This window comes from Triturus cristatus, chromosome 5_1, assembly GCF_964204655.1.
Source record: "Triturus cristatus chromosome 5_1, aTriCri1.1, whole genome shotgun sequence".
NCBI lineage: Eukaryota > Metazoa > Chordata > Amphibia > Caudata > Salamandridae > Triturus > Triturus cristatus.
In genome coordinates, this window is record NC_140587.1 from 13947664 (window position 1) to 13971692 (window position 24029).

Here is a 24029-nt window from a genome sequence, read left to right on the forward strand (position 1 = left end):
CATTTCAGGTTGTGGTGACTCCCAAAAGGTGGTTAGGGTTCCCAACAGAAGGAGGGGGGAAGAGTTCTCTGCAGGCCCCCAAAATACTTCACTGGGGAAAGGGTCTCATTCCCAATCTGGCCACCAAAAAAAGAGATTCCCTGACAAGAGTCGGACAACATCTTCCAAATGCTATGAGTGTTTTGAGTATAGGAACAACAAGTGGGATCCCAAATGCCCAAAAAGGGCACCACCTCCCACTGCAGGAATGACACCAGGGATGGCGAATATTTTGCTTGAGAAGGAGTTTGTCCCAGTAAGTGGGGGGAACTCAGAGAGGTTACCCAATTGTCCCTGGGTGACATGGATATGGTTCCACCAATGGGCAAGGTGTTGAGGGTCTGAGGGACACAGGAGTATGGTAAGGAGTCAGCTGGTGGCCAAGAGCAAGTCATACCCAATGCATTCCACCAGGTTGTGGTTGCTGACAACAGGGAGGGTCACTACCCAGTGGCCCTTGTTCCATTTGAGTAATAGGGGGGTGTCAGGTCTTCTCAAAGTTGCTGTGAACCCTGCTATGCCTGTGGATTGCTTGTTGGGCAATGATTTTGACCACACAACCTGGAAGTCAAGAATGTCTGGAGCATAGAACAAAGCCCAGACAGCTGTCAAATGAGGAAGGGCAGGGGGTGTTGGAAACCAGTCCCTGAATGTCTCCCAGCTGTGGTGGTTGGGGCGCCTGAGGAGGACACCCCGGAGCCCACCCCGGAGCCCACTGTGGAGGATATTGTCTCCCTTGGTAACCCGACTGAACTTGCTGGATGGCAAGTAGGAGGACCCACAATGGAGAAGTTCTGTAAGGCACCGAGAGAGTGCCCAACCCTGGAGGACATGAGGCAACAGGCCAAAGCCCAGGTAGCAGGTGATGCCTCTGGCAATCTCAACTTTTATTAGGAGAACAACCTCCTTACAGTGAGCCTATGGCAGCTGTGCATGGGGCTACAAGGTCCTTGGTGGTCTACCAATGCTACAGGCCCTTCCTACTGTAGCTGGCTCATGAAATACCTCTGGCAGGACATCATTACCAGGACAAGGCCTTTTCTAGGCTTGTCCCCCACTTTTAGTGGCCTGGGACAATGATTTCCTTTGACGGATAGTGAAGGACTTGCTTGGCCTGCAAAGACAGCAGGAAGACAGGGCAGAGACTGAAAGCCCCATTTCATCCCTTGCCTGTCTTTGGTGATTGTTGATCCCCAGATAGCTGCTGGCTGCAGATTTTTCCTACTGCTAGTGGATCATGCCACAAGGTACACAGAGGCCATACCTCTGAGGGCTCCAACTGCACCTACAGTGGCTAAGGCTTTAATTGTTTTTTTTACCAGACTTGGTTTCCCCAAGGAAGTGGTGTCTAACAGGGGCACAAACTTCATGTCTGGTTATATGCCTCAATGTGTAAGGAGCGAGGGGTAACTTATACGTTTTCCACTCCCTACCATCCACAAACCAATGGACTTGTGGAAAGGTTCATTAAGACCCTCAAAGACATGATCAAGGGCCTACCCAAGGTCCGGAGGTGTAAGCGTGATGTCCTCTTGCCATGCTTTCTTTTTACTTACAGAGAAGTATCACAGAAGAAGGTTACATTTAGCCCCTTTGAACATCTGTATGGTCATCCTGTAAGGGGGCCTCTGAGTCTGGTGAAAGAAGGGTGGGAGCAAGCTCCCAGGAAAGTGCCCCTGGATGTAGTAAGCTACATGCTGGCATTTAGAAGCCAAATATCCAAGTTGTGGACAAGCTTCTGACAACTTAGAGGCCAACCAGGAAGAGATGAAGCAGTGGTATGACCAAATGGCTACCCCTGTGGAATTGTAGCCAAAAAGTGTGTGTGATGAAACCCCAGGAGCCCAATGCCCTCCAAGACCAGTAGACCGGGCTCTATGAGATAGTTGAGAGGAAGGGTGAGGTCATATACCTGGTGGATCTCAAGACCTCTAGTCACCCCTAGAGGGTACTTCATATCAACTGTCTTGAACCACACTTTGAGTGGTCTGAAGTCACCATGCTGCCGGTGACTGATGGAGGAGATGAAGAGGAGAGTGATCCTTCCCTAATCTCTTAGCCTCCATGGAGAAGGATGGGCCAGTGGAAGGTGTGATCCTCTCCACTACTCGTACTTCTGAACAGCAGACATAGTGTCACAAGTTGCTTGGGAAGCTTGCCTCTCTGTTTCCCTCACTCCTGGAACTACCTAGCTCTCTACCCATGATCTGGACAAACAAGACAGCCTCTGTGTCACAAATAAATCTTGCAGGTTGTTTGACAAAGTGAGGCCCAGCATCAAAGATAAGGTTTCTAAGATGCTAGAGATGGGGGTGATAGAACCCTCCAGTAGCCCCAGGTCCAGCCCTGTGGTGCTAGTAACAAAAGCTGCCCCACCGGGCGCTTCATCTGAACTCACGTACTATGTAGATTATAGGGGCCCAATTCTGTCACTAAGACTGATGCTCACCCCATTCCCCGGGCTGATGAGCTGATTGACTGGTTGAGAGCTGTGATCAGTTGGGAGCTGTCTAGTGCCTGAGTACCTTTGATCTTACTTCAGGATACTTGCAAGTTGCCATAACTGATGGAGCCAAGGAGAGGGCAGCCTTTTCTACTCCAAAGGGCCATTATCATTTTTGGGCAACTCTCTTTGGCTTCGAGAATGCCCCTGCCACCTTCCAGAGGTTGCTGAACTAGGTCTTATCCCGGATTGTGGCTATTAGGGTTTCTTACATGGATGACATATCTGTCTTCAGGAGCAGCTGGAAGGATCACCTTTTTCACCTTCAGGAAGATCATCAGGCTCTTCAACAGGCAGGCATGTATGTCAAGGCCAGTAAGTACCTAGTAGGGCAGGGATTTGTGGTGTACTTTGGACACCTGATGGGGTGGTGTAATATACATCCCCTCCATGCCAAGATAGAGACAATCATGGCTTGGGAACCCAGCAAAATCCAGACTGAGGAAAGAGCATTCTTAGGCCTCACTAGGTGCCATAGGAGATTTGTTAAGGGATATGGCACCATTGTTTCCCCCTTGACAGAGCTGACTTCGAAGAAGCAGCCCAGTAATGTGATTTGGACAGAGGCATACCAAAAGGGATTTAACTCCCTGAAGAAGGCCATCTGCACATCGCTTTTGCTCATAGCCCCTGACTTCTCCATGGATTTAATTACTCAAATAGATGCCTCAGAACATGGCTAAATTAAAATGGCCTAAACCAACCTGTTGCCTTCATCTCTAGGAGGTTACAAAGGTGGAGGGCTATTGAAAGTCTTTGCTGTTGTCTGGGCTCTGAAGATGAGACAAAACCTGTTTGGGACTCACTTATGGGTTCATATATGTCACAGGCACACCAGGTGGCTAATGCAAATGAGGGTTGAGAATCCAAAATTGTTGATGTGATCCATCTCCCTATAGAGAATGGACTTTATGGTTGACAACACCAGTGCTGATGATCTTTCCAGATGCTTCTGCCTTAGTGATAACTCCCAGGAGGTTGGGTAGCTGTCCCCACTTTCAACTGGGGGGACACGTGTTAGACCTGGCCTCCTTAGGGTGGTCTTACCCCAGACTTTTTGCCTGCTTACTTTCTCTTTTGCTGATTCTTTTGTTGGCTCTAGGAATCTGAGCACTTTACCACACCCTATCAGCTCAGTACACTTCTGGACCATGAAACACCACTTTCACAAGAAGAAGGATTGCCGTGCTTATGAGTGCTGCTTGCAGAACTGCTGCTCTGGAAGACTGCTGCCTTGATGTGCTCTCTGTTGCCTGCTCACACCTTATGAGTGTCTCAGAATGTCTCCAAGGGCTAGCTGACTAGCCTCCTGTTCTTCAAAGACTCAGGGACATCAAAGTAATTAATCCTGATTTTGTGCCTGGGTCATTGGGAGTGAACCCGGTGTTTTCTCCAGTAAAATTCACACATCTTCTGCTGCAATGAGCACAATTGATGCATTTCTGCTGAAGCGGGAGCAGAATTGGTGCTTCACACTTAGGACTAAGCAGCGTCACCGGAACCACCCCATCGACCGCTGCATCGCTGCCATTACTGAAAGACGATCTACACATCCCTTCAATAAGCGTGGAGAAGCCTGGCACATCAGGTGTGAAATCAATGCATCGTGGATTCGATACTCATCTTTGTAAACTGGCACATCACCATCAACGTGTGGAGAAAATCAAGGCATCTGTTCAACTGCATAACTGACATCAACCCAACCTGCATCTTGTGTTTGTGACCAAGACTATGGTACTTTTACTCAGCGGTCTGTTCGTGGGTCCTGTAGCCGGCCTGCGCTCCATCACCTTCCTTAATAAAGGTAACGACCCTGGGCGTCACCTTTGATGCTTACATCTTCACTTCCGTAGTCCAGCCAAGTCAGACCATTATTCCTGGGCATTAGCCTTGAGGCCTGTGAACATCCTGACAACTGAATACAAGTGCTCTTATTCCTTTCTCTTGGTCACAAGGAGGAACTAAGCGACCCATTATATTGAATCAATGATACTGACCGTAAGGCCCGGGTTAATCATATGATATCATGTTGTAACATGTATTGTATCGTAAATTATGTATCATCTCATGTACCATATTGTATATGATATCATATCTTATATCTCATCCCGTACCATAATGCTTGGTACCTAACCGTGCCACAGAGTTTGCTTAGTCACCCAGAAGGGTATCCTGGCTCTAAGGGCCAGCCGAGGAGCTATAAGTGTGCCCCAAGAACTAGTTAAAGGGAATCAGTCTGGATTTCAATGACTTTTTAAAAGTCCGTTATCGATAAGGGAAGCTTGTTCTGTGAAAAACGTGAAGGGGCGTTGTCCGACCTTCGATCAGTGAATGTGTTAGGTGACCAGGTGTCTGCAAGGACAATCGATCTGAAAGCAGTATTCAAGGTGGACAGGTCTTGACATTCTGGAGGCACACTTCACCAGCTAGAGAGCTTTGCACATTATAAACAACACAGTACTGGGTACATTCTTGGTATTGCCCACTGCTCAAAGTTTCCCTGATGGAAGTGAGAATACTTCAGAGTACATGGACTAATGATAGAGTTTTACATTCTAGTGGGATCTGCAATTCAGTAGTTACGAACAGCTTTTTAAAATTATTTTACAACAAATAATTGTATTTGGATGTCTGCCATTGTGCCCTGTGCTGATATAACTGTATGGAATAAACACCTGCATGCTTCCCCCTTTTCGTTCGCTGTAGGTATATTTAATTAAAATATTGTTTTAAGATTGGCCAACAGTTAGTATAACATTCTAATTCTTATCATATGCTCTTTATTTAGATCCTGTTTCTGCAATGGAAGATGGTGTAACATTGAGTGAGTACATATGCAAGCAAACTCTTTCCCAAATGCATTCCGACCAAGACCCTAAAACTACCCTGACACCCTCACCCTGATCCCAAAAAGCTGGCCCCCTACCGAACAATTACCCCAACCCCAGCCCCCTTTCCCTGAGCCCTAAAACTGACCCTTTGCCCTAAAAACTGACCCTTTCCACCCTACCCTGAGCCCTAAAACCTAGTTCAGAGCACTAAAAAATAAGCAGACACCCCGCCGTGAGCCCTAAAACCGTTCCCAGCCCTAAAAGCTACCCCCATCCCCATTTACCAGGCCGCTTCCAGGAGCTTCCTCACCTGATCCTTTTTGTTCCTCTACTCCGCCATCTTCACATCTAGACTGTTTACTGCCGTAACCACACATATGTGTGGTTAAGACATATGCGTGCTTCAGGCAAGCGTTGTTCCGCTTGCGTTGAAACAGCATGCGTGGCTCAGTCCATGTTGTAAATGCCGTTTCCCCTCAAACATTCCATGTAGATCCTTCATCAGGCTCAAGTTTTTTTTTTTTATAACAACTTTATTTTAGATTTTGTGGAACAGACAGATAAACGGATAATACAGATACATCTTTCAGTGTGATATGTTGAACATTTCCATGGATAGAATATCTTCACCATCACATGAGGATCTTTGTCTGTTATTCATTTAGCTCAATTTATTTTAAGGTACATGTCCTATCTTTTACCTACAATGCACCCTGCCCGTAGGGCTAGCTAGGGCCTACCTTAATAGTGACTGACGTGGTAAAAGGGGGGTCACAGACATGGCACACACTTTAGGTGCCATGTCAGAGCGGTAGTCACACTGCGCGCACAGGCCCTGCAATGGCAGAGACCTGAGATAGGTTTAAAAGGCTACTTTGGTGGGTGGCACAATCAGCGCTGCAAGCCCAACAGTAGCATTTAATTTACCAGCCCTGGGTATATGAGATGCCACTTTACAAGGGACTGACAGGTGAATTAAATAGGCCAAACAGGCGTAGACCAATCTTACCATATTTAACACAGAGAGCACACACACACTTTACTCTGGACAGCAGTGCCCAGAGTCCTAAATCCACCAACACCATGTCAGAGAAAAGGCTAGGAGAAAGGCAAAAAAGTTTAGAGATGCAAAAAGGGCCAAGTCCAACAGTACCTTAATGTTTCTCTGAATTGATTGAGTTTAGTAAGGATGTCTCAGGGTTAGTTGTAAAGTAAAAGATGAAATCAGCAAAAATCAAAATTATTTGTGCTCTATTCTCCCACTCTCACACCCCTAATGTTTTGGTTTTGAAAATCCTGGCAACCAAATGCTCCATTCACGGCTCAAATAACAAGGAGGAGAGGCGTCGTCCTAGTCGTGTTTCTCGCGATATGGAATGTTTTCATAAGATTTTCCATTTAGTTTGAGTTTGCTGGAGGGCTTTTTGTATTTCACCAGTTTGAATGGCTTCATTGTGGGGCCTTTATCATCCTCTCTAGGACCTTCATGAGACAAGGTGTCAGAGCGATCTGTAGTTCCCAAGAAATCATGGGAGCAGAACGAAGCTGAGTCCCATTTCCACTTCTGGGTGTCTCCTCAACCCCCACTGATATTTACAGGATTTAAAGAATTTTCAGATGGGGAGGGGGGAAGTGGATAAAATATAAAATAACAAAGAGTCTGCCTCGTCTCTCCTCTTAGACGGCACAATGTTCTTCCAGAAGTATTTTCTTTTCTGAAGTACAATAGCACCCTGAAAGAAAAGGCAGCCATTAGCATTCAATACGATGCCCTGACTGACTAGCAATTCATGTCTTTCTAACTATTAAACCTCTACACATACCCCTTGAGAGGACGGGCATAGCTCCTCTTCAAAATAACCTGTGTATGCCCTGTAGGACAGATGAATATTAGCCTCAGGACAGGACTCAGCAGAGTACATAGAACCAAATGCTAAATTGGGTAGTGAATACTCCAGGTAGTCTCTTGAAAATAACAATGACAATTCAATAATGATATGAGTATTAAATAACAAGTAAATTAGACTTTAACAACATTTCAGCTCAAGTTATTTCCTTTTCTTTTTAAGGTACTTGCATGTCCGCATCCTATGATGAGGTGACTGAAGCTCTCACAGGAAAATCTGGTAAGGAGTTGAGGAAGTGGGAGGGGAAGTCAACTGAAGGGTTTCGAATATTTGTAAACATTGCCTGAACTTGACAAATAGTTCAACTTGAATAATTTCTCTAGAAAGAGGTACCGGGTAAGTTCAGATGACAGCCCAATGGCCAGACGCTTCCCTGTACTTCCGACGTGCAAGCGCAACTAAACTTTCCATAAAAACTACTCTAAAAGGAAAAAATGAGGAGACTCTCTAGTGAGACACTAACTCCCTGAATTTCTTTGGTGAATTGCGCAGTCACAGCGGTTGTGCTGCTCGCACTTCACTCCAATCTCTGCTCTTGAGCGCTCTCCGGCTGGACGACTAGATCGCTTACCTGTTCAGTGGTGTATGCGGCTATCTTTAATGCTCTTTGCCTGACCAAGTTCTCTTTAGCAGGGAGACATGAAACGCTGGATGAATCTTTATTTTTGGGGGAAGCTTCAGTTTGTAAGTAAGAGAACTCAACCTATTTGTGATTAAATATGGACCAATGAAATGGGGTTGAAATTTTCTACATCCTTTCAACCTCAAGTTTCTTTTGCTCAACCATACCTTATCTCCAGTTTGATAATTTACTTCTAACTTATATTGACTCTTGGATTTGGCCAGATTTTGTCTTGCTAACTTATGAATCTTACCTAAGCGCTTCACAATCACCTGAACTGCTGGGACTGATATCTCTCGGGTACTGAGGAATGCATGTGGATGTCTACCATAGTTTAGAAAGAAAGGCGAATTGCCTGTAGAGCTATTCTGAGCATTTGTTTTCCATTGGGAGTGTCTTTTAGGACAACAAAATGGGCCATCTTAGTGTAAGCATCCACCATTACCAAAATGGTCTTTAGGCCATGGCTAGAGGGTAAATCAACGATCAAATCCATTGTCACAGTGTGCCAAGGATGAGGTGGAATAGGTAAGGGCTGTAATTGCCCTTGAGGGGCTTGTCTACTAGATTTTCCCCGAGCACAGATTCCACAGTCTGCCACATATTGCTTAATGTCTTTTGACATATTTGGCCACAAGAAATGTCTTCGAATTAATTTAGTAGTTTTGCGGATTCCCTTATTTCCGGCCATTGGCTTAATACAGATATATACAATTGGTAGTAGCAATCCCAAAAGGGACAAACCGCACCTCAAGATGAAAAGCAGGTATAATTATTCAATGATATTAGCGTGAATGTTTGTACAACAGCGTAAAAGGGTTGGGGTGCCAAAATAACTAGTAGCACCAACTCCCACATGATGATTTAGGCAAGTCGCAAGAACATGCACATAATCAATTGAAGAATACAGTTATAGCACACCCTTAATTAGTCACAATGAATTTCATTAGAACATATCCTTCATGTAGGAATATATCACAATATTGTATGTCAAAATCGTGAAGTTGAAAGGCAAATAAAACGTGTCCAACTCACACACAGGTTCTCAAGGACTTTCCACAGCAGATAGAAACAGATCTCCTTTATTTGCGTATGGAAAATTCCCAGCAATTATCGAAGCCAACACGTGTTTCGTCTGTACAATGTCAGTTTTCAGACTTTATGAAGGCAATCTAGACAACCGAGACTGGGTTTCACGTCGCAACAAGTCTTTCATGTAGGTGGTGTCCAAGTGAAAAAAGCAAGAATAATCAAACAGATCTTGGAATAGTTGGCAAATCAACCAATCTAACAAATACGTAATTAATATCTGGTTTTCTGAATGTTGTAAAGCGAACACCATCACAAGTCGTGGCCCCAACTAGGACACTGTAATGTTCCACATGGTACACAGGCACACTGTCACTTAAGTGGTAAAACGAACATATATAATAAGGCGGGCAGCCAGACCATCCGCGATTTGATCCACGCCGTGGATCGAATTGTGGATGGTGTGAGGTTTTTGATTACTCTGGTGGTTTAGGGAACTGACTTATCAAGGTCTGGATTGGTAATTATCTAGCGTATGGTGACATTTAAAGCATTCATATTCACCCATTGATGTCATCTGGTGCAACATACGATAACGTCACAAAAGCAACATATATTATGCGATATTCTATTTTTTCTAGTATTAGTATGCGTACGTGTGTTAATTGCAAATTATTTTAGCCATGCACAGTGCAAATCCCACGTGTATTTCGTATATTAGTAATGTTGATTAGACTTCATGCAAACACATTAATAATATTACAATTAATAGATTATTCTGATTAGTATAAATATGCAGAATAGGGGGGTATACAAAATGTTATACTACCCGCTCCATCAGTGTCATGCTTCATCATTGGGCGCTCCGCGTCAGGCCAGCGCTGCAATGCCTGAAGGACCTGGGGGCTTTTTGTCAGAGCTCTTTTGATGCGAAGACGCTCTATAGATGAGAGCAAATGAGAGGGCTAACTAACCGTGTGACTAGTGAGATAAGTGATTGGTGGCTATAATAGGCTCTGGTGTCCTAAAAACAATTATTTATAAGAAAAAGGTACCAGGACTGAATAAAAACAGTGGTGCTATTTCGTGATCTCCAAGTACCAGGATAGCTACTAGTGAGATGTGTCAACATGTTTCGTGCCTTGACAGCCCAAGGATTGTGTGGCAATTTGTCAGGTCCAAAAAAACTGTCAAGTAATGCCCTAATCTGGGGATTCAGGTCTCTCTTCTATTAAGGGATGACCTAACAATATTCACCTGCCTACCCCTAAATGGTTGCCAGCCTATGGTTCCACCTAAAAGAGAGGGAAACATAAGGTGGAGAAATACATGCAGGTAATTAGAAATAAGGAATAGGTCCACCATAGTGGTGCAACGGTGAAGTCATACAGGCCACTAAAACAGGTGATGTGTGCCTGCTCGGCCAGACAGTGAGGTGTCCAATACTCACGGTCCAAAGCTCAACAGACATACGTGAAAAAGGTCTAGGTTGCAACACGTAGACGTGCTATGTGGATAGTAGTACAATCACATACATGAAATCCACTCACATGATCTAGTGGATAACAGGCTTGCACACGATGCGGAGCGTGTGCAGATGTATATTTTGGCATAAACGTAACTTACCTCGAGAGATGCAAAGTAATGCTGCTTGGGGAAGATGGAGGTTCCCGGTCAAGTTTAGGGACACCTTAATAGGAGAGAAAAAGAAGAGAAAAAAAAGAAGCATGCAATGTGAAAGATTGAGAACAAGGTGTGAAATACCAAGACTCTACTATCCTCATTGTAAAGGATCAGGTGTGAGCTCTGGGTCATGGGACAGAGTTGAGTGAGTAAAGCTCAGCGGAATTATGTCACTCTGATAGAAATTGCCCCACATGCTGTATGTGTTTCTATCTTAAAAGGTCACACGGTTATTTAGCCCCCTCATTTACACTCATCTACACTGCGTCTTTGGATCAAAAGATCTCCGACACAAAGCCCCCAGGCCCATCAGGCATTGCAACGCCGGCCTGACGCGGAGCGCCCAATGATGAAGCATGACACCATAACAGGTGTGTGAGGGTACCAAGATCTGACCCTCAGGTCTTCCTGCGGCAGTATGACCAGCCACCTGGTTCAACCCTTGGTGAAGGCTGTGCGGGTGCAGGAGAGATTGCCATCACCCTGACATTGAGAAGAGTTGGGATCCCATGATCACCCGCAGCCTGATCCATGTGTTGTAATTGGACTGAAGTTTCCTTTTATGAACAGCGAGGAAGATCCTGACAATATAGATAAAAAGTAATTATGGAGACACAAGTACCATGGCAGTAATTCAAAAGATGTCCATCCAAGTTGGGATATCATTAGCTTGAGTTGTAAGTTTTCCTCTTGCGTCTGTGGTGGTACTGAACGGATCTACTGATTTCCTTCAGATCTCTCTCGTGACCTTATCTTTAAAACTTTTCAAAAGCCGACTTTGAGCAGTTAGGTGGATAAACAGTGTTACATGCGTTGTCTTGTGTAGGCCCTGGAAGAGGGAAGGCAATGAGCCGATGAGAGATTGTGCATAAGCCTTTTTGAACTTCTTTTTTTGGCCGGGTATTGCTCCGCTGTTCTCTCCCTCCTGTGTCCTTGTGTTGCTGCATTTCCTTGTGGCCGGGCTTGGCTCCGCCGATTTTAGAAACATCGGACTTCATCCCCCAGCAGCCCCGCTGATTCCGAGGACGCCGACGACGCTGGTCACGAGCGCCAGGAGGCGAATAAAGCCACGAGTGGGGCCGAGGCCCTTGTGAAGCCTTTTTGAACTTCTTTTTTTGGCCGGGCATTGCTCCGCTGTTCTCTCCCTCCTGTGTCCTTGTCTTACTGCATTTCCTTGTGGCCGGGCTTGGCTCCGCCGATTTTAGAAACATCGGACTTCATCCCCCAGCAGCCCCGCTGATTCCGAGGACGCCGACGACGCTGGTCACGAGCGCCAGGAGGCGAATAAAGCCACGAGTGGGGCCGAGGCCCTTGTGAAGCCTTTTTGAACTTCTTTTTTTGGCCGGGCATTGCTCCGCTGTTCTCTCCCTCCTGTGTCCTTGTGTTGCTGCATTTCCTTGTGGCCGGGCTTGGCTCCGCCGATTTTAGAAACATCGGACTTCATCCCCCAGCAGCCCCGCTGATTCCGAGGACGCCGACGACGCTGGTCACGAGCGCCAGGAGGCGAATAAAGCCACGAGTGGGGCCGAGGCCCTTGTGAAGCCTTTTTGAACTTCTTTTTTTGGCCGGGCATTGCTCCGCTGTTCTCTCCCTCCTGTGTCCTTGTGTTGCTGCATTTCCTTGTGGCCGGGCTTGGCTCCGCCGATTTTAGAAACATCAGACTTCATCCCCCAGCAGCCCCGCCGATTCCGAGGACGCCGACGATGCTGGTCACGAGCGCCAGGAGGCGAATAAAGCCACGAGTGGGGCCGCGGCCCTTGTGAAGCCTTTTTGAACTTCTTTTTTTGGCCGGGCATTGCTCCGCTGTTCTCTCCCTCCTGTGTCCTTGTGTTGCTGCATTTCCTTGTGGCCGGGCTTGGCTCCGCCGATTTTAGAAACATCGGACTTCATCCCCCAGCAGCCCCGCTGATTCCGAGGACGCCGACGACGCTGGTCACGAGCGCCAGGAGGCGAATAAAGCCACGAGTGGGGCCGAGGCCCTTGTGAAGCCTTTTTGAACTTCTTTTTTTGGCCGGGCATTGCTCCGCTGTTCTCTCCCTCCTGTGTCCTTGTGTTGCTGCATTTCCTTGTGGCCGGGCTTGGCTCCGCCGATTTTAGAAACATCGGACTTCATCCCCCAGCAGCCCCGCTGATTCCGAGGATGCCGACGACGCTGGTCACGAGCGCCAGGAGGCGAATAAAGCCACGAGTGGGGCCGAGGCCCTTGTGAAGCCTTTTTGAACTTCTTTTTTTGGCCGGGCATTGCTCCGCTGTTCTCTCCCTCCTGTGTCCTTGTGTTGCTGCATTTCCTTGTGGCCGGGCTTGGCTCCGCCGATTTTAGAAACATCGGACTTCATCCCCCAGCAGCCCCGCTGATTCCGAGGACGCCGACGACGCTGGTCACGAGCGCCAGGAGGCGAATAAAGCCACGAGTGGAACCTCGTCCCGCGGGACACGCGCGGGACGCGCCGGGAGAAGCCCGGGACAAGGGCGGGACCGTCTGAGGCCGTCCGAGGTTGGACTAGGTTGGGTTGGGCCAGGGACCCTGCCTGAAAATTCACTTTTACTATTCTTGGACATATGAGCAGCTTGGTCTAATCAGGGTAATTATAACATCTATCTGAATCTTGTGTTTCACGTGTATTGTTCACCTTAGCCACCTTATTCACCTTACTCATGCCTGGAAAAAAACAAACTCCAGCTAATAATACTATAGATAATTATCTTATCCAAGTTGTGGCTAAAATCAACAGCGACAGGAGATCCTCACTGGGATTAGATTCATCTAACCAATTTCTTATGGCTGATAAAGAGTATGGGGATTCCTTGGCTTTACATAATAGTAGTAGTACATCTTGTGTGGCTCATGACCCTCTTCACGATACAAATACCATTTTGCCTAGTGGCGTAGTTGTTTTTACTGAAGCCAATAGTGATAGTGAAGAGGTGTCAGTGACATCCACTAATATTGAGTCCCCTCTTTCTATAACCCCTGTTCCAGCTCCGAGGGTTACTAGGGGTAAAAGCAAGGCTATCCCAAAACGGGGGGGTTTAAGATCTGGCAGAAATAAAATTGCAACCCCTCCGAGGAAAATATCTGTGGACAAGGAGGATGATCTGTTCAGTGAAGCTCACGTAACCCTTTCTAATGCTCAATTTACTAAACTATGGAGCATGATGGACACAAAAATTAAAGGTATAGTTAAACCTCTGGTTAGTAAAATTGACAAATTAACCGCTGAGGTTAATAGATTAGGTGGTTTACTAGAGAAAACTTTGGTGAAGACAGGAAATATTACTGAAGTTGTTGTGTCCAGGGTAGAGCCAGTAACGAGTAAAACATTACCTGCTGAGAATAGTGGATCTGACTCTAATCCTGTACCACTGTCTAATGTACCTAGTGGTGCTTTTGTAGATATACCCTCTATCTCTGCCACCAATAATTATAACATGGGGAAAGGGTCTTTTGAGCTTGTAGTTGAAGCCTCTCCATTAGTTCTTGTCCTTGCAAATGTCCCCCCTTTGGTTTCTGGGGAGGTCGAATCTGTCCCTTCTTTATTAAATAAATCTTTATCGTGGCTTACAAACAACATGGTAATATCCCCCTGGGGGAAGCAACAACTATCTGTAGAACTTGTTAATGCCAGAAGGGTTGAGTGGATTGGTAATAGAGTTAAGAGGTTCAGAGGGGATTGTGTTGTCCTTAACTTTACTGACCCCGAGGTATTATCAAACATCTTGCCTAACATCTTGCCTCCACCGCGAAGGTCAACTTCAATTGTACCATTGACCCTGGACTTTTTTTATCCTCGGAAAGGAAGAGGTCCGAATCCTAGCATTTTAAGAACTAAATGGAATGTTGTGACCAATAGGGGTAGTAATGATGCTGGATTTTGCGAACGGGGTCTATGTGTGGAAAATAGATTTTCTGCCCTGTCAAACCTGGATGCTTGTGATTGACAACCATTTCACCATTCATATGATTCATGCTCTACTGATGAGCTAGGTCAACGAGTAGGCACTCGACTTGAGATTGTTAATATGGAGGCCATAGCTGATTCAATTATTGAAAATGTAAAATACAATGGTATAAATGATATTGTGTCGAATGGGTATGTCTCTAGTCCCAAACCTGTAATGGTACAGGGTATTGGGAATTTATTATCCTGGAATGTGGCTGGGCTATGTTCCAAGTTGGATTGTGGTGATTGGTTTAGGTTTGTTAGCAAGTTCGATGTTTGTATTTTTCAGGAAACATGGGCCTGTGACCCCGTTTTTGCTTTGGGGTACCTAAATTTTCATGTACCAGCTTCTAAGGGCCCTAAAGGGCTGATGAATACAGGCCCCAGCTAGGCCCGCAGGACACAAGGGTTCGCTCTCCTGTAATGGAATCTATAAGGAAGTTGGCACGGAAACTGCAAAGTACAAAGACAAGATTTATTAACCCTTAAGGGTGGTCCTACAATCCATACAACACTCTTCAGTATTGCATAGAGTAGCACAAAGAACTTACGTACATGGTCCCCTTTTATACACAACAGAGGGGCTCATAAGTGGGAGGATACAACATGAGGCCGAAGAACATTACCATTTATGGTCATTTTCGATACTGAATCAATATGTGTGGGCGGAGCTAACACACTCCTTGAGCCCGCGAAGACATGGTCAAGCAAGGCTAACTGATAACAGATGTGGTCAAGTCTGGGCATGCGCCAGATGGACAAAGAAGCTATTTATAGACTGTTACTAGGCAGATTACAAGAGCAACTAACACAGAGGCTGGACTCTTCTCATGGTGAACACGTGGAGGCATGACAATACAAAATGGAGTCCGAACTTCGGTCAACATAACAGAAGAAACATGTTCTAAAGAAAGGGAACTAATGTCTTTAGTAAATGCTTAATCACATCGTTGTTTTAATTTACAACAGACGACCCTTTCAGCATTTACTGAAGACATCCGGTTTGTTAGGATAATCATCATATATGTCAATTGTCATCATTTCTTCAACTTCTTTAGCTAAACGTTTCTGATGAGCAGCATCGGCAATAGCTTTCTTATCAGGGATACAGAATGATACACATAAGGAACAGAGCAATGGACCACATTGAACACAGGTACAGCAAAAGAACAGAAGTGCTATAATGATACAGAAACCAGTTAAGACCTTCCATCCCCAGGCAGTAACCAATGCCCAAAACCATCCAGAAAAGGACCAAGTGCCGTTTTCTGTATGGATTTCAGCTGCAATTTTATGTAGCTTATTAATGGCATTATAAACTGATGGCGTATGATCAGGGATAAACACACAACAGCTACTTCCAATAATTTTACAAGCTCCACCTCGATCGGCTAACATGACATCTAATACCATACGATTCTGCAATGCAACAATTCTAGTGATTTGTAATTCTTCCGTAAGATTCCCAAGAGCAGCAGCAGTTTGGTTAGTCACAGCTTCTACCACTCTTGTTAATCTTCGGATTTTCCTACTATTCAAAGCGGCTCCAACAAAGAAAAACAGTCCTAAGTTAAAATCAATATACTGTTGCAAGCTGGTATCGGTCTGATCTACATCATCAATTGATAGAGTACGCTTATACCTATTCACAGTCACATTATTCAATAATTTCAAATCTTTATGATAGGATGCTGGTGCTAGGAATACAGGAGGTAATAGAAATGATACATAGCATACCCCAGACCACCCAGCCGGCAAACGGTAATAACCTTTATTTCCACACACAAAATATGTATTATGAGACGCTAAAAAGGTACTATTATTCAACCCATCAATGTTCAGGACAGTGATACAATCGCTGACACCAACAGGAATAAAACCCACACTCTGGACACACAGGTCTGCTTGAGCTTGTGCCACCTGAATCACAAATTTGTCCTTTCCCACAGTGTCTCTAGTGTTCGTAAAGATATAGGGAATGGATTCATTGTCTGGTCGGTACTCTTCCCATTCCCAAATTGTCCCATTTGCTTGCGGATACCCATTTTTATCCTGCTGACATTCCTTATTGAGTCTGAAGAGTAATCGTCCCACTGTCGGTTTTCGAGTAGCAAAGAGCAGAGTATACCATGCTCTACAAGAGCCATTGTGAGAGAAAGGAAGTGGTATAAATGGCGTTCCTCCTTTCTTCTGATGGGCTGGCATCATCCCACATATCCAACAGTTCGTAGCATTCGTAGCAACGTGGGTATGATGCAGCATCTGGATAAAAGTGTTATTCAAGTAAGACTGTCGATGCTTCAACTCTTGGTACGGTAATGTATAAAAGTAGTGCTCTTCAGGCACCGGAGTTGTCAACACAAGTGTTTTCCGAGCAGGAGTTACCTCCTCCACAAACCATGTGGTTATCCCAACAATAGCTACTGTCAGCATGAACCCTGACGCACAAAGAATTTTCTTCTTCTCCATGTCAAAAAGAGTAATACCCTAATATCTTCCTGAAACTAAAAGTCTGTCAGAACTCTTCCCCTTGGGCAGCGGTCGATTTCTTCACCAGCGGGCCAAGACGGGTGTCGCTACACTAATGCAGGGCTGATCCCCCCCCCTTGCCTCATCGGCTCTCCGTTTCACTAACCCAAGGGCCGTTCTGACAGTATGTCCCGGTACTAGGAAACTCACTTCCTTAGTCGAAGATGATATCGCCTTCCTCCAGGAGTCGCGTGGTCCGGAAAGAGCTCCTCAGTGACGTTTGGCTCCGCAGCACGGCCTGTCTCTGCAGCCAGGATTTCTCGTTGATCGGTCAGCACGGCAGGCTCCACCAATCCGGGCGGTACCTTTCGACAGTGCAGAGAATGGATCCAATTCTTTCTGTTTGAGACTCGCACAGCCGTCCTCGTTGCGAGGAGGACTTGCTCAGGGCCCACCCATCTCGGCTCCAAACTGTTCGTTCTGTCGAAGACTTTCACCATGACATGGTCACCAGGCCGGAGACCATGTCCTTCACCGGTAGACCGATCAGGGAGCGCCTCTCGGACCTGTTGATGAATAGAAATCAAGTTATCCGTTAACTGTGCCAGATAATCGTTCATCATTACACAAGGTACATCGTACACAGCCTTAGGTTTTGGTGGACCCCAAATATTCATTGGGCGTCCAAAAACAATTTCATACGGTGTGAGGCCAGTTCGAGAGTGTGGCACTGATCTAATTGACAATAACGCCAGCGGTAGAGCGTCTGGCCAAGTCAAAGACGTCGAAGCTTGAATTTTGGCGATCTTAAGCTTCAGTGTACCATTATACTTCTCGACTAGTCCTGCAGACTGAGGGTGAAACACGGCGTGGAACTTCTGAGTGATGCCTAGGCCCTTCAAGACATACTTTATAACATCCGCTACAAAGTGAGGCCCATTATCACTCCACAGAAGTCTACAGACGCCATATCGAGGGAAAAACTCTTTCAGCAGCAGCTTCGCTGTTGTTATTGCAGTATTGTCTTTCGTAGGGTACGCCTCAACCCATTTACTGAAGGCGCAAACCACTACTAGAACATACTTCAAATTGTTACAGCGCTCAAGCTGGATGTAATCCATCTGCAACACCTCGAAGGGTGCAGTGGGTGTTACAAATCCTCCTGCTGGAGTCCGAGTACCCTTTCCTGGGTTATACCTCAAGCAGATCATACAGGTCTGCACCACCCTCTTTGCCGTGCTAGCAATCTCTGGATGCTCCCAGACTTGGGTAAGCAATTTTATAATTGCAGAAGCTCCAACATGTGCTAGCCCATGTGCCATCTGAACCATAGGCTGTACAAAAGCCGTGGGTAATTTCCATCTATCCATCTGCTTATTTCTCCAGCAGCCTTCATCATCCAATTCCCCCTCTCTAGCCCATTGCTCCCGCTCTTTATCAGAAGCGGTCCTTTGCATTTCTCGCACTTCCTCCTTCGCATCACGCCATCTTTCCACCTGTGACTTTACTACATACATGGCAGTAGCACCGGGCTGCATCGCAGTCTCCCGTGCTACTCGGTCCGCTAACGCATTCCCTTCTCCAACTTTATCAACTACTTTCCTATGGGCGCTACATTTAACGATGGCTATTTTCTTTGGATATGTCAATGCAGTTAAAAGATTGTGAACTAACTCTCCATGCATTATCTGTACTCCATGTGACGTTAAAAACCCTCTCTCCTTCCAGAGCAGGCCGAAGTCATGCGCTACTCCGAAGGCATAGCGGCTATCTGTATAAACATTTACACATAATCCTGTACTGAGCTCACATGCTCGTGTTAATGCTATCAGTTCCGCTGCTTGAGCTGATTTCTGTGGTATGCGTGCTGTTTCCACTATCGTTTGTAACGTGGTGATTGCATACGCTGCTGAAGTCGTACCATCTGGTAGTTTCAGGCATGATCCGTTCACCCACAGTTCTCCATCTACATCTGGAAAGGGCGTATCCTGGAGATCGATACAACCCTTTGTTTGTTCCTCAGTCACAAGGATACAATCATGCGCTTTCCGCGCCTCAGGCTGGGTCTCGGGGTATGGCAACAATGTGGCCGGGTTTAACGTTACGCACCTTTTCAACGTAATATGAGGAGCCAAAAGCGTCAACTCATATCCCGTTAAACGGGCACTGGTCAAATGCTGCGTCTTTGTTTGATTAAGCAGGGCATCAACAGCATGGGGAACTAACACCAACAGCTTATGGGATAACACAATTCCTTCACTTTGGCGTATTGACACAGCTGTCGCCGCAACCGAGCGAAAACACCCTGGTAATGCTCGGGCGACAGGATCAAGTACAGCCGAAAAGTATGCACAAGGGCGCTGCTTATCGCCGTGCATCTGCACTAAAACTGATAATGCACATCCATCTTTCTCATGCACGTACAACGAAAAGGGTTTTGCATAATCAGGGGTCCCTAACACTGGTGCTGAACAAAGGGCCTGTCGTAGTTGCTGAAAAGCAGCGTCACACTCATCTGACCAGGGGATCGGGATGGGCGTGTCTTTGGTCAAGAGAGCTAACAATGGCTTAGCTATGTGTGAAAACCCCAATATCCACTGTCTACAAAAAGAAACAAGACCCAAAAATGCACGCACATCCTTCTGCGTGGACGGTCTCGGTGTGTCCAAAATTACTTGAATACGATCCGGTGTGAGTGCCCGCCCCTCCTTAGACAAAAGGTGACCCAAATAAGTCACCTTTGGTCTACAGAATTGCAATTTCTTCCTCGATACCTTATGATTGTGGGATGCTAAAAAGGAAAGTAAGGATATCGTACTTTTTTCACACAACTCCAGGGTGTCAGCCGCCAGCAAGATGTCATCGACATATTGAATGAGGGCGACCCCCTCGAGCAGAACAAAGGAATCCAATTGCCTTTTCAAAGCCTGACTGTAAATACTAGGGCTTTCTGTATAGCCCTGAGGGATCCTACAAAAATGGTAAGATCTATTATTTAAAGTAAACCCAAAAAGATATCGGCTGTCGGGGTGAATGGGAACAGAAAAGAAGGCATTTTTCAAATCGATCACTGAGAACATGGTCGCCGTAGGCGGGACCAAGGTGAGCAACGTCGTGATATCGGAAACCACTGGGTACTGAGGTATCACTATCTTGTTCACTTCTCGTAAATCAATTATAAACCGATAAACCTTAGCATCCGTATCCTTTTTCAGAATGGGGAGAATCGGACTGTTACAGATATTATAGGGAACTTCCTCCACTACCCCCACCGCAATCAAATCTTGCACAATCTGTATGAGAGCCTCCTCGCCCTCCTGGGAAATACGGTACTGTGGGAGGCGTGGTAACACCGCCCCCTCCTGGACACTAATGTGGACCGGTGGGATCACCATTCGACCCACATCAGTATCCGAAGTTGCCCACAAAACACGCGGGAGGGTAGCTAACAGCGCATCCTCTGATATCGCACACATCCGCTCAGACCGGGGGTAGTTGTCATTCAATATTACCCGCACACCAGCAGGAGAGCAGCGGATCGTAGCCCTAAAATGCTTTAACATATCAAGGCCCATAATGTTATCCGGTGTGTACGGGGCAAGCAGAAACGGACAGGGTGCAGAAAAAGAATCAACCTTAAATGTGAGGGGCTGCGAAAGAGGGCTTCGGGAGAGTGTACCGTCAAACCCTACCGATGTAACCATTAAGCCGGATGGGGGAGCCCTCGGAACCAATTGCTTGGACAGCGCACTACGTGTCGCTCCTGTATCCACTAGGAACTGATCAGTAGAGCCTAAAACCTCAGCCGATACATAAGGACCCTTCTGATCGACCGGCACCTCAACTGATTCGAACCCCCATCCAACGCATTCCTATGCATGCTGAGAATCATGATACCCCGATCGGTCAATCTCCGACACGTGATACTGATGCTGGCGATCGAAAACATTTGATCTATCTCGGTGCTGCCCAGCAGTGTCGAAACGAGCATTATCGTTAGAGTTCCCTCTAAAGTTCGAGAAACCCCCTCTACCTCTCGGGCCACCCGAAATATGTCCCTGACGCGAAGCACGCAACACTGGGCAATCCCTGGCCCAATGGCCCGATTGCTTACAATACGCACACTGGTTCCTATTCAAATCAGAGCGGCCCGAGGGAGGACCATAAGATCCTCCCCTACCTCTGTTAACACCCCGTCGGGGCGGATCATATACTTGCGCCAACATCACCTTCGTCTTGAGATCTTTCGATTTCTTATCCTCCTGTCCCTTTGCTTCTTGCTCCTGACGCTCATAATACTGAGCGATAGTCAGGAGAGCCGTTGGGGTCGCGGAGGACCAAGAACTCTCACTCGCTTTCAGACGGGCCGCAACTGCCGGCAGCAGATTGGCCACATATTTATCCGCGAAAAGGTGGCGGCCTGTTTCGTCAGTAAGCGACTGGCCACTAAAATCATGAAACGTTTCTTCAAAACGCGTGAAGAAGTCTGCAACTGACTCGTCAACTTTCTGTTTACATGCAGCTAACATATTCCAGTCAATCTTTTTAGGGGGGATAATCGTTTTCAACTTAGCCACAATAGCAGCAGGGAGATCTAAGATACTCTGGGGTGGTTTCTGTGCGGGCTTCCGTTCCCTATCTTCATCCTCGAGGTCAGACCATCGAGCCTTAAAGGCAACTATATCATCTACCTTTCGGACAGATCGCCACATATCCGGTGGCAAAATAAGGCCAAAGAACAGGTCTATATCTGCTAAGGTCATAACGCAAGAATTCAAGGCCCCCTCGACTTCCTCGTAGAAGGCCGCTGGATTCTTGCGGGGATCAGGCAATGCATTCTTCAACGCCATAACATCAGCCCTATGCCAAGGGGTATAAACCCAATTATACACAAAATATCCCTTTGCATCGGCAGAGGAGGTGTCCGAGCTAGTCCCCGCCCCTTTAGGAGGAACATACAAAGGTGCCGCCTCCCGCATTGGTTTAGCATGCACTATGCCATCCTTATCTGACTGGGAGATGGATGAGTGGCCCTCTGCTGTGCATGAATCCGACTGCTTCTCTTCCCCTGCTCGCTGGCGCGCTTTCTCTTTAAGGGCCAGCACCTCGTCCCGCAAAGCGAACAGCCGCCGGGCTGTGTCAGGAGCCTTAGAGGGAGAGAAAACACCATTATGCAATGCTTTAGCATCCGATGTCACATCATCAGGCTCAAAAACACTGGAATATTTCCGGTAAGCAGCAGTCACTTCATCAGCAAAGTGGCCCAAAAAATACAATTTATCTCTCGCCTGCCACGCCCCCCAAGTATGGAATAAGTCATCCACGGATAGCTTGCCCTTAAGTGCACGGAAGGAAAATTGCCGAAGCTCAGCCATTTGCTCGGCTGACAGCATGGACCGCGTATCTACCTTACCCGAAGCCGGGTCGGAATCAGGTGGCCTCGGAGCAGACGCGCCAACATAAGGGGGCGGAGAGCGATCTAGTAAATAAAAATCATCATCAAGATTATTAAGGACAGGATAAAGTGGCTGCCGAACAGCGTATTGACCCGAAACTTGTAGCCTACGCTCTTTCTCTTGTCTGTCCGTCTGCTCTCTGTCCTCCCGACGCCTCGCTTCCTGTACTCGCACATGATCATTCTTCCGTTGTGCTTTATCAAACAGCGATTTTTCACGCTTCTCTCGCTCACGCACTTCCTTCACCCACAACCGTACACACTCAAACATATCCTGACGAGCACGCCGCTTACACATACACTGTTCCACATACTCAATCTTACGTATATCAAACGATCCATACAAAGGCCATCGTAACTCAGGATCTTTTTTAGTATATTTCCTCCATACTGTGCTGTACATTATGGAAGAAAGACCATGCTTCACATACATATCCCTATTAGGAGTCCCCTCTGGGGGAGCCGGAGCAGATTCCTCGAGGTTCAACCGGTTTCCAAAGCAGCAACACCACTTACGGAGTGCGCTAAAAGCAGGCATGTTCAGAAATAATGCAAAATATGCAGTATTGTAAGGAAAATGGCACTTAATCGTTGCGCCGTTCAAAGTTACACAGCTCCGGAGAAATCTCTCCACATTACCTGCCTATATGTGTTGCAACGCATATATATTCACAAAGACAAATACAAAACATGACTAGTCATCACAAATCAAACTCAAATAGCCAGACCAGGCTTCAAAAACTCGGAGCAAGTACCGTACAACGGTTCTTACCAATCAAGAGTCCAGATTCCAACTGCCAAGCTCCAAAATCGCCCAAACGGCTCTCACGGCAGGACCGACAGAAGAGGTCTCAGTCGAGGACCGGCGCCACCCAGACGGTCAGCTCGGAAGGGAAGGAAGAAAAACCTCGGGATGTCAGGGCTAAACGCCGCTGGCAGTGATCACTTCCCCGGCCAAATTCCTCACCTTCGTCGCGACCAATCCTTCGAGCATCCGAGTCGCCGATGAGCCCCACGTGACGGGCGCCAATTGATGAATACAGGCCCCAGCTAGGCCCGCAGGACACAAGGGTTCGCTCTCCTGTAATGGAATCTATAAGGAAGTTGGCACGGAAACTGCAAAGTACAAAGACAAGATTTATTAACCCTTAAGGGTGGTCCTACAATCCATACAACACTCTTCAGTATTGCATAGAGTAGCACAAAGAACTTACGTACATGGTCCCCTTTTATACACAACAGAGGGGCTCATAAGTGGGAGGATACAACATGAGGCCGAAGAACATTACCATTTATGGTCATTTTCGATACTGAATCAATATGTGTGGGCGGAGCTAACACACTCCTTGAGCCCGCGAAGACATGGTCAAGCAAGGCTAACTGATAACAGATGTGGTCAAGTCTGGGCATGCGCCAGATGGACAAAGAAGCTATTTATAGACTGTTACTAGGCAGATTACAAGAGCAACTAACACAGAGGCTGGACTCTTCTCATGGTGAACACGTGGAGGCATGACAATACAAAATGGAGTCCGAACTTCGGTCAACAT

General features: G+C 46.5%; 1 protein-coding gene across 1 annotated transcript in view; it reads left to right on the top strand.

The window, feature by feature from the left end:
• Positions 1-24029, top strand: part of LOC146829962 (GTPase IMAP family member 7-like) — a 45714-nt gene that overhangs the window by 15946 nt on the left and 5739 nt on the right. The window contains exons 2-3 of the mRNA XM_085604217.1: positions 5331-5366; positions 7443-7499. Coding sequence (XP_085460343.1) covers positions 5345-5366; positions 7443-7499 — 79 coding nt within the window. The 5' untranslated portion in view covers positions 5331-5344. The remainder of the gene's footprint in view (positions 1-5330; positions 5367-7442; positions 7500-24029) is intronic.